We start from the raw sequence: 19,647 nt of genomic DNA on the forward strand, positions 1-19,647 counted from the left end.
GCGTTGTATCTGTAAATTGTTAAAATTAGGCGGCCTATTTCTTTTTTCCTTGAACTGTGTGTAATTCGATGAGTTTTTCTTCATATATTGAAATTCAGTCAGTTGAAAGCGATTCGATAAAAACGAGTTCAATATCCATCTGTGACTGTTGTAATGTATTTGAGTTTCTTACAGAAAACACTCAACAACCGCTGTTTAAAAATGTTGAATATAAAAATAAAATAAATGTTTCAGTACTTATATAATAAAAAATAATAAAATGCGATAAATGCGCCTTTCTATAAGAAAACACTCGTAGCCACTCAAATCTGAACTCTATATTCACAAGCTGTTACAATTTTCAATTTCTTGCTTTTGTTCTGATGGCTATCATAGACTAGAAGCGTACTTTGTACAAATACGAAATTGAAAATAATATAAAAAAATTAGTAGCTTCTTTTGCAAGCTCGAGGTATTCTTACATTCTTTAGAGCCAAAACTGGTCTACGCTCTGCTAAAAAGGAAATTGCAATTTCAACTGGCGCCCCAACTTCATACAGAGTTACACATAGCCACTACCACATTTTCATTCAATAATTAGTTTCAGACTCGTGGTCATTTAACAAAAAACGTTTGTTTTTGTCTCTTCTATAATCCCTAGAAATCTGGGTATTGAATTTAGTTATACATTGTACAATGGACTCTCCTAAGTTCGACTGAACAGAACTGAAAGTTCAGTCCAAAAAGGGTAGTGGGTGTGGCAAGTGAAATGGATACAAATTCTTATTGGTTATCCATCAACGAATACAGTACTGTACTTGCATTTCCTATCCGCCCCGAGGCTTGTTTATACGCTTCTACGAGTAGTAAAACAGTGGGTTTCAACAGTTCCGTCTCACAAACAATACAATTCTCAAATAGAAAAAGAAGAGTTCATTAATTTAAAATCAGTGATTAAATATGGATGTCCTAATCAATAAAAATATTCTGTTTTCCTTTAACAAAAATATCACTACAAGACAGAACCAATTCCCATTCAAATGGCAAACCCATTTCTTAGTGCCCGTATAGGAGCATGTCTAAGGAGTCGAAATATGTGATGTCGAACTTGTTTTCTGTCGAACTTAAGAGCTTCCACTGTAGTTAGCTGGGATATATTAATATTGTCCCTAATATCTATTTTTCAATCAACAAGCATTTACACGTAAATATAGCTTATGAACATTCTAAATCTTTATTGCGATGTCCGTTACTGCACATCACAACATCAGAATTGATTTAAATTGTATTACTGTGCTTTGTATGCATGTCGAATATTATGGCGATAAGTCAATAACTGTACCTTTTGGCGCTCAATTGAAGAAATACGGCCGGCCATTTTTCTTTCCGTGAATGTATGACAATTGTTATGAAAAAAAAAGTTGTTTCATTTCAGAGAAAGAGTGTAATAACGCCGCATCTTTAAAACATTTGATTCTAGTTTACAGCCCTGAAAAACTCACGAACCAACACTAGCCACCACAAGCAGAAGGTATTTCTGGTTACATGGTAGCCTGAGAAGAAGACACAGTTTGACAAAACAGGACAAGGGACCCACGCAGTTTATGTGGAATAAAGATAGACAAGCTACCACTTGCCTGCCAGAATTCAGATCTGACGTGATTCTACTAGACTGCGTTTACGTAACGTTTCAGGTGAAGATACTGAATGCGGGTGAAGGACGTCTCCAGGCAGAGTTAGTGTTGGGGCCCGAGCACCTGAACCCAAAAGGCACGTTGCACGGTGGAATGACAGCCACATTGGTTGATGTTCTGCCTTCTGTAGGATTCAGGACGCACCAGAGAGGTGTGATCGGCGCCACTCTCGACTTGCGCATCTCGTAAGTCATTGCTAGCCATTCTGTAGTTATTGCGTGTTGTGTTAATGGTAGTAGTGTAGTGACATTGGCGATGATAATAATGGTGGTGATACTGGATATGATAGCAGTGATGGTCAGTGCTTCCCAACCTTTTTTGACTGACGACACACTTTACTGAATGCTCACGATATCGCGACACACTTATTTGATTTTAATACTTAATTACTTACTTACAAATGGCTTTTAAGGAACCCGAAGGTTCATTGCCGCCCTCACATAAGTCCGCCATCGGTCCATATCCTGTGCAAGATTAATCCAGTCTCTATCATCATATCCCACCTCCCTCAAATACATTTTAATATTATCCTCCCATCTACGTCTCGGCCTCCCCAAAGATCTTTTTCCCCTCCGGTCTCCCAACTAACACTCTATATGCATTTCTGGATTCGCCCATACGTGCTACATGCCCTGCCCATCTCACACGTCTGGATTTAATGTTCCTAATTATGTCAGTTGAAGAATACAATGCGTGCAGTTCTGCATTGTGTAACTTTCTCCATTCTCCTGTAACTTCATCCTGCTTAGCCCCAAAATATTTTCCTTAGCACCTTATTCTCAAACACCCTTAACCTATGTTCCTCTCTCAGAGTGAGAGTCCAAGTTTCACAACCATACAGAACAACCGGTAATATAACTGTTTTATAAATTCTAACTTTCAGATTTTTTGACAGCAGACTGGATGATAAAAGCTTCTCAACCGAATAATAACGCGCATTTCCCATATTTATTCTGCGTTTAATTTCCTCCCAAGTGTCATTTATATTTGTTGCCGTTGCTCCAAGATATTTGAATTTTTCCACCCCTTCGAAGGATAAATCTCCAATTTTTATATTTCCATTTCGTAAAATATTCTGGTCACGAGACATAATCATATACTTTGTCTTTTCGGGATTTACTTCCAAACCGATCGCTTTACTTGCTTCCAGTAAAATTCCCTTGTTTTCCCTAATCGTTTCTGGATTTTCTCCTAACATATTCACGTCATCCGCATAGACAAGAAGCTGATGTAACCCGTCCAATTCCAAACTCTGCCTGTTATCCTGAAATTTCCTAATGGCATATTCCAAAGCGAAGTTAAAAAGTAAAGGTGATAGTGCATCTCCCTGCTTTAGCCCGCAATGAATTGGAAAAGCATCAGATGGAATATTTGATTTCAATAATAATAATATATAGAAATGATCGGGACGAAATTGAAATACAAACTGTTGAGCCATTTATACCCGAACCCACGCTTTCAGAAGTCGAAATTGCGATAGAAAATCTGAAAAAGTACAAGTCTCCAGGTATCGATTAAATTCCAGCAGAATTAATACAAGAGGGTGGAAGTGCTTACATAGCGAAATTTATAAACTTGTACTTGCTATTTGGGAAAAGGAAATTGTACCAGAACAATGGAAGGAGTCCATAATTGTACCTATTTTTAAAAAGGGGGACAAGACCAACTGTGGTAACTTTCGAGGAATATCACTTTTGTTGACGTTGTACAAAATTTTGTCCAATATTCTTTTGAGAAGATTAACTCCGTACGTAGATGAAATTATTGGGGATCGTCAGTGTGGTTTTAGGCGTAATAGATCGACTATTGATCAGATTTTTTGTATTCAACAGATAATGGAGAAAAAATGGGAGTATAAGGGTACAGTACATCAGTTATTCATAGATTTAAAAAAGGCGTATGACTCGGTTAAGAGGGAAGTATTATATGATATTCTTATTGAATTTGGTATTCCCAAGAAACTAGTTCGATTAATTAAAATGTGTCTCAGTGGAACATACAGCAGAGTCCGTATAGGGCAGTTTCTATCTGATGCTTTTCCAAGTCACTGCGGGCTAAAGCAGGGAGATGCACTATCACCTTTACTTTTTAACTTCGCTTTAGAATATGTCATTAGGAAAGTTCAGGATAACAGGCAGGGTTTGGAATTGAACGGGTTACATCAGCTTCTTGTCTATGCGGATGACGTGAATATGTTAGGAGAAAATACACAAACGATTAGGGAAAACACGGGAATTCTACTTGAAGCAAGTAAAGCGATCGGTTTGGAAGTAAGTCCCGAAAAGACAAAGTATATGATTATGTCTCGTGACCAGAATATTGTACGAAATGGAAATATAAAAATTGGAAATTTACCCTTCGAAGAGGTGGAAAAATTCAAATATCTTGGAGCAACAGTAACAAATATAAATGACACTTGGGAGGAAATTAAACGCAGAATAAATATGAAACGCGTGTTATTATTCGGTTAAGAAGCTTTTATCATCTAGTCTGCTGTCAAAAAATCTGAAAGTTAGAATTTATAAAACATTTATTTTACCTGTTGTTCTGTATGGTTGTGAAACTTGGACTCTCACTCTGAGAGAGGAACATAGGTTAAGGGTATTTGAGAATAAGGTGCTTAGGAATATATTTGGGGCTAAGCGGGATGAAGTTACAGGAGAATGGAGAAAGTTACACAACGCAGAACTGCACGCATTGTATTCTTCTCCTGACATAATCAGGAACATTAAATCCAGACGTTTGAGAGGGCAGGGCATGTAGCACGTATGGGCGAATCCAGAAATGCATATAGAGTGTTAGTTGGGAGACCGGAGGGAAAAAGACCTTTAGGGAGGCCGAGACGTAGATGGGAGGATAATATTAAAATGTATTTGAGGGAGGTGGGATATGATGATAGAGGCTGGATCAATCTTGCACAGGATAGGGACCGATGGCGGGCTTATGTGAGGGCGGCAATGAACCTTCGGGTTCCTTAAAAGCCATTTGTAAGTAAGTAAGTAAGTAATAATAATAATAATAATAATAATAATAATAATAATAATAATAATAATAACAATCTTTTTTCTGGAGAAAAAGGTGGTGGAACTTTGTGTAGAATATTTTATAGCGGACGGGGTTCGGTGCACGGGAATTTTATCGTTTTTAACCTCCTTTTCGTCCAGCTAAGACTTTCAAGGTGTAAGCGGAATTCAAAGAAAAGTTATATTAAAAACATACTTATTCATATATATTTCGGTTCCATGATGAAAAATTCAACAAAAAGGTGTCGGAACGCCGTTCCAGTGCGTTGCGCCAGAAAAAAAAAGCACTGATAACAACTTCTATGTAGTTTCGGACATCCAGTGTTGTAGACAGGTTGGTGTTAACACGCAATAGAAAACTGTAAAAGAACAAGCAGCAACTTGAATGGCATTAGAAAATAACAAAGGTATATATGTAAAAAGTCCCAACCTATCTATGTGGATGTTCGATTAAAAAAATATTATCGTTTTTGGAAACTCGCCTATTTAAATTAATGTGAAGTCTGCGCTTGGTGAGTTGCACAAACTTTCTCTATACGTGGCCTTATGGTTGAAAACTGAACTGAGCATTGTTAGAGGTGTTCACGTTTCATTGGTAAAGCCTGCCTCAAAATAAAATGTATCATATCAAAGACTTCATTGCAAATAAAAATGAGTTGTAAAGGGACTTTCTGGATCGCATAAAATTTATTTTTGAATTCCAAAATTTCGCGACACATTCCATGGAGTTGCGCGACACACAGGTTGGGAACCCCTGGTGATAGTGATTGTGGTAGTGGAAATAATGACAAAGGTGGTGTTTTCTAGTTGATTATTTAACGACGCTGTATCAACTACTAGGTTTATTTATCATCGATGGAATTGGCGATAGGGAGATGGTATGTGGCCAGATGAGGCCGAGGATTCGCCATAGATTACCTGACATTCGCCTTACGGTTGGGCAAAACCTCGGGGAAAAAACAACCAGGTAAGTAATCACCTAAGCGGGAATCGAACCTGCGTCAGAGCGCAATTCCGAATTGGCAGGCAAGCGCCTTATCCAACTGAGCTACGTCGGTAGCTAAGGTGATGGTCGTAGTAGCAGCAATAATAGTATTAGGGAAAATGATCATGTTTAGTGTGCTCACGCACGCATGTACATACATACATACATACATACATACATACATACATACATACATACATACATACATACATACAATCAGAGTTACCATATTTTGTGACATGAAAGTGACAACACTTTTTTTAAATGTAATAAATTAACACACCAATTACATTTTTCCATGAAAATGCATGCAATTTTTTCATATCCAGAAGCTTAGTCTGTATAGCACATTCTTCACAGTGGAAGTATTGAATCGTCAATGGGAACATTTTTACTGTAAGATGATTCCTTAAATCTGTGGCTACACCACAAAATGGAATGCCTGTCTCTGTGAATTATTTTTATCACAACATCAACAGCATGGGGAGAAATTACCGAGTTCATAATCGCTTCTATTTTTGTGTGATCATTTGACACTTTACGCGCTATTTCGGAGTGCGAAAACAGTTTATTCACCAGAGCACTAATACAGTCTGTCGATTTGTAACTATTATCGTGTTTCACACAATGCAATGCTGAAGTCTCTTGAACTAACGAATCTCATCACTTGATCCAGGTTGAACGAAGTTAGTAATTTTATTTGTACATTTTTCTCCTCTAATATTTTTTCTATCTTTCGAAGTTTCCACGTGAGCTTCCAAATCTAAAGACCCTTAATACACGTCTCGTTTTCAGGTAGAAGCTCCCTGTGAAGCAGGCTTTTATAATTTCAAGGGAAAAAATTGTTCCGGGGCCGGATATCGATCCCAGGACCCTTCGCTTTGCGCATGAATGCTATACCGACTGAGCTACCCTAGGAATTATACACCAGAGACTCAACTTTGAGTGTACACAATTCTGTGTGACTTAAATTGTGGCTTCCTGTTAACGTACCTACAGTAACGAATATATTATGCAAATCTGGCTTTTCAGGTAGAAGCTGCCTGTGAAGCAGGCTTGAATAATTTCAAGGAAAAATTGTCCCGGGGCCGGGTATAGATCCCGAGACCCTTCGCTTATACTAAAGATCCTTTCTTTGCTATCGAAATTGCAAACAGTACATTCAGCTTCAGTACATTCGTCCTGTCCCTTCCTGAAACAACAGACTTTCTTGAAAGTTCATCAATAATTTGCATTTTTGTTTCGGCATTTCTGTTTTCAAATGCAACCAAACAAACACAATACTCAGGTAAACAATTCAACTACACGCATCATTAATCATGTAATCAGCAATGAAGAAAAGAAGTGATGAACGAGAGACAAGATTATTTTCTTTTATTTTATACGATATCGATCAAAAATCGATCGTGTATGGTTATGGAGTATTGATAATGATTGAAGTCGTTATCGATTTACCCTGACACCTAGTAGATGGATTGTAACTTATTGGGATTAATATTTTTGGTTTTTTAACATTTTAATTTTTAAGTACTTCTAGGAAACATGGAAAACCCGGACGCCCTTTTTACTAATGAAAAAGAGAACGTATGGTAACTCTGGCGCGTGCGCGCGCACACGCACGCACGCACACACACACACGTCACGAAAGTTATGCTACAGTAGTCTTTGATGGTATTTGTGGCATTTTACTGGAATATTTACGTATCTATTGGGGCAAAATTAGAGATGAAATGTATTTCCCCTTTATAATTAATACTTTCCTTATATAATTTAAGTTATTATTCTCTTTAGAACTTGAACATCTCTTCCTACATTCTATTAATTTTATTCGTTCATAGTTTTCTGCCTAAGAGCAGATCTTTCACTGAAAACCCAGCATTCTTCAATCTTTTCTATTTTCTGTCTTCCTCTTAGTCTCCGCATATGATCCATAGATCTTAATGTAATCTATCATCTGATCTTCTTCTGCCCTGAACTCTTCTCCCTTTCACCATTCTTTCCAGTGCATCCTTCAGTAGACAGTTTCTCCTCAGCCATTGACCCAACCAATTCGTTTTTCTCTTTCTGATCAGTTTCAGCATCATCCTTTCCTCACCCGCTCTTTCCAACACAGCTTCATTTCTTATTCTGTCTGTCCATTTCTCACGCTCCATTCTTCTCCATACCCACCCGAACAGTCTATTTAATATCAATGAAGTACTCTCTAATGTTTTACTGGTTTTAAATAATTCTAAACTAGTTTCATGTTCTTTATTTTTAACAGTTACTTGAAAGCGGCTGAGGAAGGAGAAACAATCGTGATAGACTGTAACACTTTGAAAGTTGGCAAGACGTTGGTATTTCTGGACGCCGAGATAAAGAAGAAACAGACTGGAGAACTGATCGCCAAAGGGTCTCACACCAAGTACATCGACTGATGGTAGTCAGTCTTCATCGTATGTTATGTACTAAATTTCTGGCAAGTAGACGGAACCAACTTGCACTTGCCTAACAAAATCCAATCCAATGTGATAATGACTATTGTCTGCGATATTAATGTGGCAAGAATAAGAGTGATTCTTACTGTAAGTGTATGACGTTTTTCTGAACGTCAGATGTTCACAACAGATATTTCGAGACACAAAATATGCAACTTCCAAAGGATGGCTATCTATGTATTTCGAAAACATTTATAACTTACATCGACGCTCATGTTTCAGGTGAAAAGGAAAACTCAAGTCTATTATTGATTCAGTTTGGTTATTTAACAACGCTGTTATCAACTACTAGGTTGTTTAGTGTCAATAGGTTTTGTGACAGAGAAATAGTATTTATCGAGATGAGGCAGCGAGTTCGCCATAATTACCTGACATTCGCCTTACGGTTGAAGAAAATCTAAAAGAAACCCAACCAGGTGATGAGTCCAAGTGGGAATCGAACCCACGTCCGAGTGCAACTTCGGATCGGCAGACAAGCACCTTAGCCGACTGAACTACGCCGGGTGGCTGAAGTCTGTTATAATTGCATTGGTTGTCAAATGTAACTTTGGAGAAATTCCAATATTAAAAACAAATTTTCAGAAGCAAAAATAGGCTTTACTCCTTTATGACTGCTAGCTGTTACTTTACAGACAATTTAAGATGATATTCACAACATATTATGTTTCATGACTAGGGCTATCAAAAGGGAGCAGTTAAAGCTAGTGATGGTACCGAGTACAACTGCGGCGGGTGGATTGGGGTGAATTTCCCCTACAACTTTACGTAAGCAGCGTACAGTCTGTACCTAGCCTGCCCCTCTTACCGAAAAGTAGACGTAAACGAAAGTAAAATGTACGCAATTTCTCCTTGGCTACCGAAAAAGTAGTACGACTAGCAAAAGCTTAATATAATCCCCATAAAAATATACTGAGTGAAAGTGATAAGTTATATCTGTGCAGATTTTAACAGCTTATTTCTTTAATAGGGTGCAGGCTTTCGAAACAGACAGTCCTACCCTTCAGAATTACGCTTTATAGTCCTAAACTTGTTTCGAAAAATTGAAACTCAGATACAACATGCAACGAAAGATGAGAAAGCGCAAACATATGTTTTAGGGTTAGAATTTAAAGATTATTTGAAGAGATAAACGATTTACTTTATTTTAAAAACATTCCGCTAATCTCTTACATCAATTACTAGATGCGCTGCGCTTCTTTTTCCTCTGGTAGTAGGTATAGGCCTTCTGAAAACATGGAAGATTTCGGAGGTGTCCATAAATCTACTACAAGCTTATTGCGCATTGTACTGTGTGTGGCAGAGAGTCTCCTGGTAAGATTTACTATGGTACCTGATTTATAAACACACTAATAATATTACCTAATAAAATAATTTTGTTTCACTAACTCTGTTTCATAAACATTCCAGATAACTTATAAAATACGCACACTAAAATCACTTCATTTGTCAGTTGATTCTGTATGGAGTTACGTCGCGGGTGGTCACGCATGGTTTAGTCTGGTTGCAATGTTTTTGGGAGTAGACCTATATCACAGTCAGCGTTAAGAAACTATTTGAGATTAAGTCTGACAGACATACTGAAGTAGGCAGTATAGTTCCTCTACAGGTTTTTATGATGTCTTTGTTATCGAAGAACAAAGATGTTTCTTAATGAAGAATCTCCACGAGTGTCGGCTATTTTAAATCAATAATAAAATTAAACAGCTGCTATCGTCTTCTTTTCTTTCCTAGCAACATACCAATCGTATTCCACTACAGTTTAACTTAACCGGGACTCTGTAAAACAGCGCGTTGAGTTAAACCCTCGTTTAGGTTTAACTTAGGTTTAGGCCTAAAAATCTTTATATTATTTTAATGTACCGAAGTACATATGATATTTCCATGCAGATATTCTGCGTCATCATACGATGAAAGAGTAATGGAACGGAGAAAAATTCTCTCCGGCGCCGGGATTTGAACCGGGATACCGGCCAACTAGTCACTCATAACGAGTGCACCTCAGCGCATGTGTGGACTTCAGTCCTACGTTCATAGACATCTATGACGTAGTGCAGAGGGCGACCACTAGAGGGAACCCAAGAGTTGGAACGTAATCTGAGACGATTCTGTCCGACGCCGGGGTGGGTATCCGGTGTGGCTTAGTGGATAAAGCATCAGCACGTAGAGCTGAAAACCCGGGTTCAAATCCCGGCGCCGGAGAGAATTTTTCTCCGTTCCATTACTCTTTCATCCTAACAATCTTTAGATTAACCGTATTTATAAAACCGGGCCTTATGGCAAAGAGGTGAAATCACTGGACAGTTGACGAAGCACAAGTGTAGTGCATCTGATGAGTTTTCAAATTAGTAGTAAGCTGCAACAATGGCTGTAATTAAGCCGCGTCTGTGGCTCAGGTGCTAGCGCGCTGGCCTTCCATCCAGGAGGCCCGAGTTCGATCTCCTGCCAGGTTGTGATGGACAAAGCAGATGTTGCAGAGGGTTGTCTCAGGGTACTGCCGTTTCGCTCTATTATTACACAGTCTCCTTCTCCCCCTCATTTCATTTATCATCCGCAATAGTAAAAATAGGCTGGAGTGAAGTCTGAGTGCAGCACGGGTTTCCGATGCTGATATAGGAAGGGCTTGAGGCTCTGGGCTCCTGGAGCATCTCAGTCTACTCGTATACGGACGGGACTTGGCTCTATCAGGGACTGAGGTAGGATGGCGCATCTGTCAGCGTCGGATTCATTAATATCACCCAGGCCACCTGTCAGACTTGTACAATCATCGCATATAAGGGCTCACAAAGGACCAAACCGTGCCTAAGTGTACTGACCGTCCTGGATGCAGCTCTCGTAAAGTCAAGCCAAGGCTGCAATTAAAACCGTTAAGGGGAATTGCAAAGATTTCGAAGGTGATGTGTCGTCAGTGAAATGATTGAGTAATTTTGTAAATATTGTGAAATAATTCTATTATTTGTGTTACTGAACCTGTTAAAAACTAGCTTATTTATTTTAAAATTAAATTTTTAACCTCGAGCGTCAAATGAATGTCACGAAAATTTCAACTTCTGATATCAGTTGCTTGGCAACGACAATAAGTTAGGTCGCATTATTCTGACATCACTTCTTTACCAAAGGATCATTCAGATGAAACACAGTAATTCTAATGCAAATACTTGTAGAGCTATACTGCTGATAAAAAAACTGAATACTTCATCTTTTAGTTGTAATTTGTATTTTATGCTTCGGAATTTTGACACATTACATGTAACCATCCTCTGATTGAGGTTCTGGCTCATATGTACAGCATATCTATTATCAGGCAGTGCGTCTCACTTGACGATATGTGTCAGAGAAAGTACAATAATTGTTTATGTGCATTTGAAGTCTGATTAGAGTAATATGTAGCTAGTTGGCGATGTATGCAATGGAAGGGGAAAAGGAACTGGCCACCCTACCCGATTATCTCCTGGCCTAGTTGCCTCATAAGTGGTGCCTTCTTGGTATCACTTATGAGGTTCAGACCTGTCTTCGGACAGTTGACTAAACAACAACGTGTAACCTTAACCTTAACTGTGAATATGCATAAATAAAAAACAGAACAAACTTCCAAAATTGGTTGGCATAGCAATGGAAACAAAACTGAATGAAACTAGCAGAAATCTCTACGCTCTTATGAAAAACGTTTATGCGATTTCTGTAGCTTTCCTCCATTGTTTAGTGATTGTTTCAGGTTGAACAACTGAAAGCTGTTAAAAGACACAATCAATCAATAAATCATAATGTTCTGCCCAAGGGCAGGTCTTTCACTGCAAACCCAACATTCTCCAGTCTTTCCTATTTTCTGCCTTCCTTCTAGTCTCCTCATATGATCCATATATCTTAATGTCGTCTATTATTTGATAGCTTCTTCTGCTCCGAACTATTCTCCCTTTCACCATTCCTTCCAGTGCATCCTTTAATAGACAATTGCTTCTCGGCCAGTGACCCAACCAATTCCTTTTTCTGTTCTTGAACAGTTTCAGTATTATTCTTTCTTCACCCACTTTTTCCAACACAGCTTCGCTGCTTCATTTCTTATTCTGTCTGTCCATTTCACACGCTTCATTCTTCTCCATATCTACATTTCAAAGTACTTCCAGTCGCTTCTCTTGACTTCGTCGTAATGTCCATGTTTCAGCCTCGAGATAAAGCTACACTCCACAAAAAGCACTTCACTAGTATCTTCCTTAGTTATTTTGCCAGAAGTTGTTTCTTTTTCTACTTAAAAGCTTCATTTGCCATGCTATCCTCCTTTTGACTTTCTGCCAGCAGCTTATGTTACTGTTTATAGTATACATCAAGTATTTGAAGCTGTCCACTTGCACTACTGCCTCATTTAGAATTCAAAAGTTTACCTTCTTTATTTTTTTAAAACACATCGTTCTGTAAAATAACGAGCAATGTTGCAAGAAGTCATTAGAGCTATTGTATTAAGGGAAGAAGGTCGTGTCACCCTGGGTGGCGCAGTCAGTATAGTGCTGACCTTTTGCGCCCGAGGTTGCGGGTTCGATCCCGGCCCAGGTCGATAGCATTTAAGTGTGTTAAATGTAACAGGCACATGTATGCAGATTTACTGGCATGTAAAAGAACTCCTGCGGAACAAAATTCTGGCATACCGGCGACGCTGATATAGTTTCGACAGTTTGCGAGCGTCGTTAAAACAATTTTAAGAAGATCGTAGCATACGAAATATCGCTACCGTTTTCAATAAAGCCCATAGTGCTGTCTACAATGCTATCTGAAGATATGAAGAGATGGGTCAATACACCAGAAGGGCTGAATCAGGTCGACCATTAGTGTAACAAACAACAGGGAAGATCGACTTATTGTATCATCACTGCTAAGAGAGCGCTTTACAACATCCAGAAGAAGAATGGAGCTCTGTTTTGTTCACGGATCAGTCGTGACTGCATACTGTGGGGAGCTCACGATATCAGCCCTGGTAGGAATGTTTTTTATTCAATGCAGTGGCACTTGACTGGAGTCATTAGCACTTGTAGGAATGTGGAGCAAAGCCAATCCTACATGCAGGCTACATCCAGCGTAACGCCACTCATGCTCGCAGAAAACGACAAATGACACACTACTAACTACATTACAGTAACTAATCAATGTGAAAACATTCGATCAATTTTAAAATATAAACTAAAAGTTTTAAATTATCAACACACCCACACAGAGCTAGTCTCAAACTACCTGATATTTTCAGTCACAGTATAATTAAACATCATGTGCTGACAGTGATGTCATCTTTTTAGTGTCATAACTCGTAACAACTTATCTCCAGTAAATTCTAGGAAGAGCGGTGCTCCATTCATCACTATCTCCCCGCACCGCACCTAATTAAATACACCTCACAGAGACTTTCTTGTAAGCTCCCCACAGTACGTTCTAAAGATGGCTGGGAAACAGTAAGGTGGAGGCCTGGGAAGAAGTATGCGCGGTGTGTCATTGCACCAAGAATTCCTATCAACGGTGGATCAGTCATGGTATGGGTAGGCATCAGTATCGCCGCCTTGCAATAATTGATCACGGATCAATGACGGCAGACAGGTCTGTCACAGATGACTGCAAGATGATGTGATTCCGTTTGCTCCATTGATGAGCGATAATTCCCATCTAATGCACAAAACAGCTCGCCCACATACCGCAACAGTCGTGACAGAATTTTCACAAGAGGTCGAAATTAACACCCTGCAGTGGACAGCCTGCAGTCCAGACCTCAATCCCATTGAATGTACGTGGGACGAATGGGAAAAGGAATTGGAAGAACAAAAGCACCACTAGGAATTCTGGACGATTTCCGAGAAGCTCCTTTAACATAATAAAGACTTATTAACCAAAAAGACATAGCTGACGTCATTCGCTGCTTGATAGATGTTATTATAACTCAAGAAGGGAACACATAATGCAGAAGATGACATCCAAATGAAATAGGACGGAAATTTCAAAGAAAACAACAGACTTGTATTGCGTTACATTTAGAAATAAATACTAAAAAAAAACAAACAAATGAAAACAACACTTTTTATTTATATGCAGAAGACTGAATCATTTTAGGTTAATTGAATTACATATATGAGTATTCGGGTATGTCGTAGTAGCGTTCATGTTAAGTATGAACTTAAAATTTTAGATTTTTTTTAGCCAGCAGTGCATACCGTAGTCCGCATATTCTATAATTAATAAAGGAAAATGATCAATAATACAACACATAAATTAATATAAATTTTATTTCACTCTAAATCATATTCACAATCCCTATTCTAAATAAGAAACAATTTGTTAAAAATCCAAAGAGCACAATAAAATCCAACCGAAAAAATAAACATTTCATGTAATTACAGGATGCTATGAATTCCCTGTTATTAGTTTATTTTTCTACAGACTAATTATGAAGCTTTCACTGCGGCGAATATTCCGTTGTGGAAACTCAGCAATCCTAAACTACGATACTTCTCAACGAAACTGTGATAGAGAAATTCGCCGCTTCTGTTACTCAAGTGCTAGAGGGATGGTCTTTCATTCAGGCGACCCGGGTTCGATCCCCGGCCAAGTCGTGATGGCATTTGTGGTAGACAAAGCAAACGTTGCAGAAGGCTTTTCGCGGAGTACTCCCATTTCACTCTATCATGCCACTGACACTCTCCACTTCCCCCTCATTCATCTATCATCTGCAATAGTGAAAATAGGCTGGGGTGAAGTTTAGGGGTAGTACGGGTTTCCGGTGTTGATATAGGAGGGACTTGGGGCTCCGGATGCCTGGGGCTTATTAGGGTGCTCTTTCGCGAAGCAAAAACCTGGCTCTATCAGAGGCAAGATGGCACACCTGTCAACATCGGATTCACAAATGCCACCCAAGTGATCTGTTGGACTTGGACAATCGTCGCATATACAGGGTGTAAGGGGTATAAGTGTCATTATTTTAACTGATTATTCATGTCATAAGGAAGAAAAATGTCCTTACAACTTTTTTCTAATTGAAATATTTAACCCTAGATCATATATACCCCAGATAGGTCGGCCTTATAGGCTTTGAAGTTAACAACTTTTGTCAGGTTTACTACGCTGCCATCTAGTTGTTACATAAGGAGTCACGTCATAATTCCCATTTGAATTGCATTAACGACTGTACTGCCATCTCGTGTTCGTTTACGGCGGACGGGTGGCGATCCTGGCGGTTGTTCTCTTCAAAGTGCAAACGGATTTAACATAGCGATGACCTATCTGGTTACATATGTGATCTGGGATTTAACTAATTATTACAGTTTACAATATTAGTCGTTTGACAACGTTGCTGGATGGGGAAGGAGGGGGTTTACAAGTACACAGTATAGCTCAAGCGGATACAAACATACCAGTACAAAACAGATGCTCTGTTCGACAATTGTTATTTACATAAAACGAGCAGCAAATACAAACTTTCAATCTCTTTAATAGAACATTATGGTAAATTTCTATTTGATTTAAAAATATTGCTCCTTTTTTATTATACGTCTAAAAAAGGAACGATAATGGTTTACTGCACAAAATCACATGGACATTTTTTCTAATGCAAAATTTTAATCTCTCCCGCTTCCGTAAAGCAGTATCATTTTAAAAGAAATGTCTGGTTGTGTGATTTTCGAAACGGAGTAAAAGACTCCCAGTTTCTAATAATAGTTGAGAAAATTCTACAAAATTTCCCCGATTAGATAACTTTCGTTGCAGAAAACATTGACGGTACATCTTCTTGCCTCACTTGAATTACGACGACTTCCTCCATAAATTAATAACATATAATATTCCTGAACTGTGAATGGCATTGTAAGTTGTTTATCGAATACCTGTACTGGGAACTGTCATTCGCTCGGCAGGAGATTTATGGGCAGGGAGCTTGAAACTCAGCTTACAAAGAAAGCTCACCAAGTGATAATGGATTTTCACAACGATTTTTCCCCCATACGTTACATTTGAAATAAGAAATCTCTCTATAAATGCCTACACCCGGAGAAGGCCTAGCCTTCGAGATAAGATTTTTCAAAATAATCACTTGACACTCATGTAAGTCTCATATCTCCGTTGACATCGTGAAGAAGAAAATGTTTAAGGCCCCAAATGTTTATGAACTGCCCTCAAAATCGGGCAAGCTTATGAAAACTCATCTCTTCAAGTTGTTTCAAGGAGTATACTTTCCGTCAGTGATCATAGCATTCTTTTTGTAGACAGGCTATGGAAAGAATAACTCCAGAAGGTAAAACGGTGAAAGTGTTAACAATTCCAAAGCACACAGCTCCGATTACACCGTTCTGCATGGATTTTGTTGTTTTGAAATAAATGAGCGTTGCTGAATCACAATTTCACACTGATTGCAAAAATGAAATCCGTTTTCGCGTACCACGTCAGAATTTTTTACAATTCAAAATTTTATGTTTTCAATATTTTTCGTAATATAGTAATAATACATATGCTGCACGACAGCTTATACTGTAATTTAAAATTTATTACGTTTGTATTTGATATTTATTAAAATCTACTGACTATATCAGCCTTGGCGGATGTACAAAATTGTACCCTACCTCTTAAAATGAATCGAGGTTAAGACATCCGTTATTTATTCTTGGAGATTTTTATCTGTCTACAACCAACGTTATCTATAAACAGGAAGTTGAAATGTTTAGTGTCACAGGTCATAAAAAATTATGAAGAAAATATTTACTCTTAGAGATTGCTATTAAAACTAACAATGAATTAGAGAAGTGACATAGGGTCCCTGTATATATATATATATATATATATTTATTTATTTATTTATTTATTTATTTATTTATTTATGGAAGTGCAATCGAGCTTATGAGGCTACAGATTTCCTTACTGAGATAATAAACCTATCCCCTTTAAAAAAGTTGTTTTAAATTAGAGGTTCAGTTTTGTGTTGTTGGTTGTCGTGTAAAAGTGAAGTGTGTGAGCTCTCATTTTTCTCGATAGTATAACATTGTAGTGTTGTTTCATAGAAATGTCGAAACGTGGTTATGTAAATGATTCAAATTTGTTTTGCTATATTATATGGGTCATATACGTTAGTAAAATAGAGACAGAATATAACAACTTTTGTAAAGAATACTTACTTTCAATATTTTGGCATTAAGTTAGGAGACCAGGACAATTCCTAGTGCCCCCACGAAGTATGTCGTAGGTGTGTTGAAGAGTTGAGGAGTTGGAAAAATGGAAAAAGGAAGTCATTGCCCTTTGGTATCCCTATGATTTGGAGGGAATCTACAAATCATGGAAACGATTGTTATTTTAGTACAGTTAAGGTAGCTGTATATACTGCTAAAAACAAGAAAGAGATTCTATATCCTAACATTCCCTCTGCCATTCGGCCCGTACCTCATGGTCCTGATATTCCCGTTCCGCTACCCCCTGAATTAGACACATTGCCATCTGCATCCAGTAGCAATGAAACTGAATCTCCAGTGGATCATACTTATGAACCGGACAATACTGGTGATGATAGATGTTTTAATCAAAGTGAGCTTAATGATTTAGCGAGGGATTTAAATTTTCCTAAGGAATCAGTAGAACTATTAGGTTCTAGGTTAAAAGAAAAGAAAATATTGGCTCAAGGTACATATTTTTCATGGTACAGGCATCGTGAGAAGGAATTTGTCCGTTGTTTTTTTGCTGAAGAAGAAAATTTAGTGTATTGACAAGACATCATTGCTGTCTTAAAATTTTTAGGCCTATAACATAAACTATAATTCCAAAGAGTGACATAGATTCTTCTCAGAAAAGTCTTAAAGGTGTTTTGCTTCATAATGGAAACATTGCAGACTATTGCTGGATGTTAAAAAGGAACTACTCTGAACAACATGCGAGGAGGTCAAAGAGGAGAAAGTCTGAAGTGCAATATTGAGGTAAGGTTATGAAAGTGTTTATAATTATTAATTAATATTAATTAATGATTAATTAGTGGCAAATAGCAAATTTTGGCCTAGTTTCTCTCACAAAATTCATGTTGAAAATAATTTTTATGACGTTTCACAAAGCAATAATTTCATTTCTAGTTATTCATGAATTGTCTGAAAACCTGACGTGATGGGGGGAAAATGGAGATTATTTTCGAATTCAGCACAAAAAATCCGTTTAGAATCATCGATCAGATTGAAAACAACAGAAAATAAGTTTTGAAATGCAGAACGGTGTTTTTAGCCTCTTAACGTTTATGGCTTTAGGTCTTGGAAAAATTTCGTTCGGAAGTTTTATGATAGTATTTTGTTACTTGACACGAATATTATTATATTGCATCAGAGAGATAACGTGATAAAATTACAGTCCTTCACACTTAATCAGCTTTCATCTCCTAGATATGTAAATATGTTTAAATATGGCTGACATAAAACCCGGGCACTTTGACAACAAACCTGATAAATTCGTCACTCCTGTAGAATTCTGTTTTCACGTTGATGTATAGAACTGCTCTAAAACTGACTGTGAGAAATTTATTTTTCTGAAATGTTCGTGGTGCAAAGTTTCACTGTGTTTTGAGCATTTTTACAACGATTTCCACTACTGAGATCACGTGATCAGTATGATGAGTAATTTCAGGTACCGGTACGGCAGGCTTACATTTCCTTATCATTTTTTCATAGACTATTCTACAGTCAGTTTCATGAATATTATGTATCTGGTATGCCATTTTCATAACTTATATTATTCAAGGAAATTTTGACAGTACTGTATATGAGATTTACCTATTGCCCGATATGTCTAATATATAACACTGTTTGTTGCATTAGCTGTTATAGCTCTAGATTTAAAAATTTAAAAAGTCATATCTCGAAAACTAGACTTTCTCCGGATGTAGAAATTTATAGGGGGGTTTCTTATTTCAAATGGAACGTATGGGGGAAAAATCGTTGTGAAAATCCATTATCACTTGGTGAGCTTTCCTTGTGAGCTGTACGTGAGCTGCATGAATCTGCTGAACATGTTGCCACGTCTCTCACGCTAGAATATTAAAAAATTTAAGCATGCATCATCATTTTATTTCAAGAAAATTTAATAGAACACACAAATATTTATTTAAACTAATATAAAATCTTTGCTAGATATACAGTACCTACTGATGTAACCGTTTTCGTAATTTTTATTAACGATATAAGCAATATAACGCAAATAAAATAACGAAAGAAATATTTTTTTCTGGGAAAACTATAAAGTTTTGACCCTATTTTTTATTCTTTAGACCGTCCTCGACGACTGTGAAAAGGACGGCACTTATACCCCTTACACCATATAGGACACATCATGAGTCAACGAACCCGTCCCGTGTCAGCTCTCGTAAAGCCAGCCAGGCAGAGAAATTCCAGACACATTGTACATATTATGACCTGTGATAAGAGCTGTATTGTCCTCAGCTGAAGTACTGCACTGAAGTAAACTTCAGTTTTTTTTTACTTGTTCTCGTAATGAACATTTTATCTTGT

The 19,647-nt window shown here is 37.7% G+C and overlaps 1 protein-coding gene across 2 annotated transcripts in view; it reads left to right on the forward strand.

The window, feature by feature from the left end:
- The window catches only part of LOC138713402 (acyl-coenzyme A thioesterase 13-like), a 41,702-nt gene extending 29,769 nt beyond the window's left edge, over nt 1–11,933 (forward strand). For both annotated transcript variants that reach the window (XM_069845479.1, XM_069845478.1), the window contains exons 2-3: nt 1,674–1,858; nt 7,945–11,933. In XM_069845479.1, the coding sequence (XP_069701580.1) occupies nt 1,674–1,858; nt 7,945–8,098 (339 nt within the window). In that variant the 3' untranslated portion in view covers nt 8,099–11,933. The remainder of the gene's footprint in view (nt 1–1,673; nt 1,859–7,944) is intronic.
- The last annotated feature ends 7,714 nt before the right edge of the window (nt 11,934–19,647 follow it).

This window comes from Periplaneta americana, chromosome 14 (genome assembly GCF_040183065.1).
Source record: "Periplaneta americana isolate PAMFEO1 chromosome 14, P.americana_PAMFEO1_priV1, whole genome shotgun sequence".
NCBI classification, from domain to species: Eukaryota; Metazoa; Arthropoda; class Insecta; order Blattodea; family Blattidae; genus Periplaneta; species Periplaneta americana.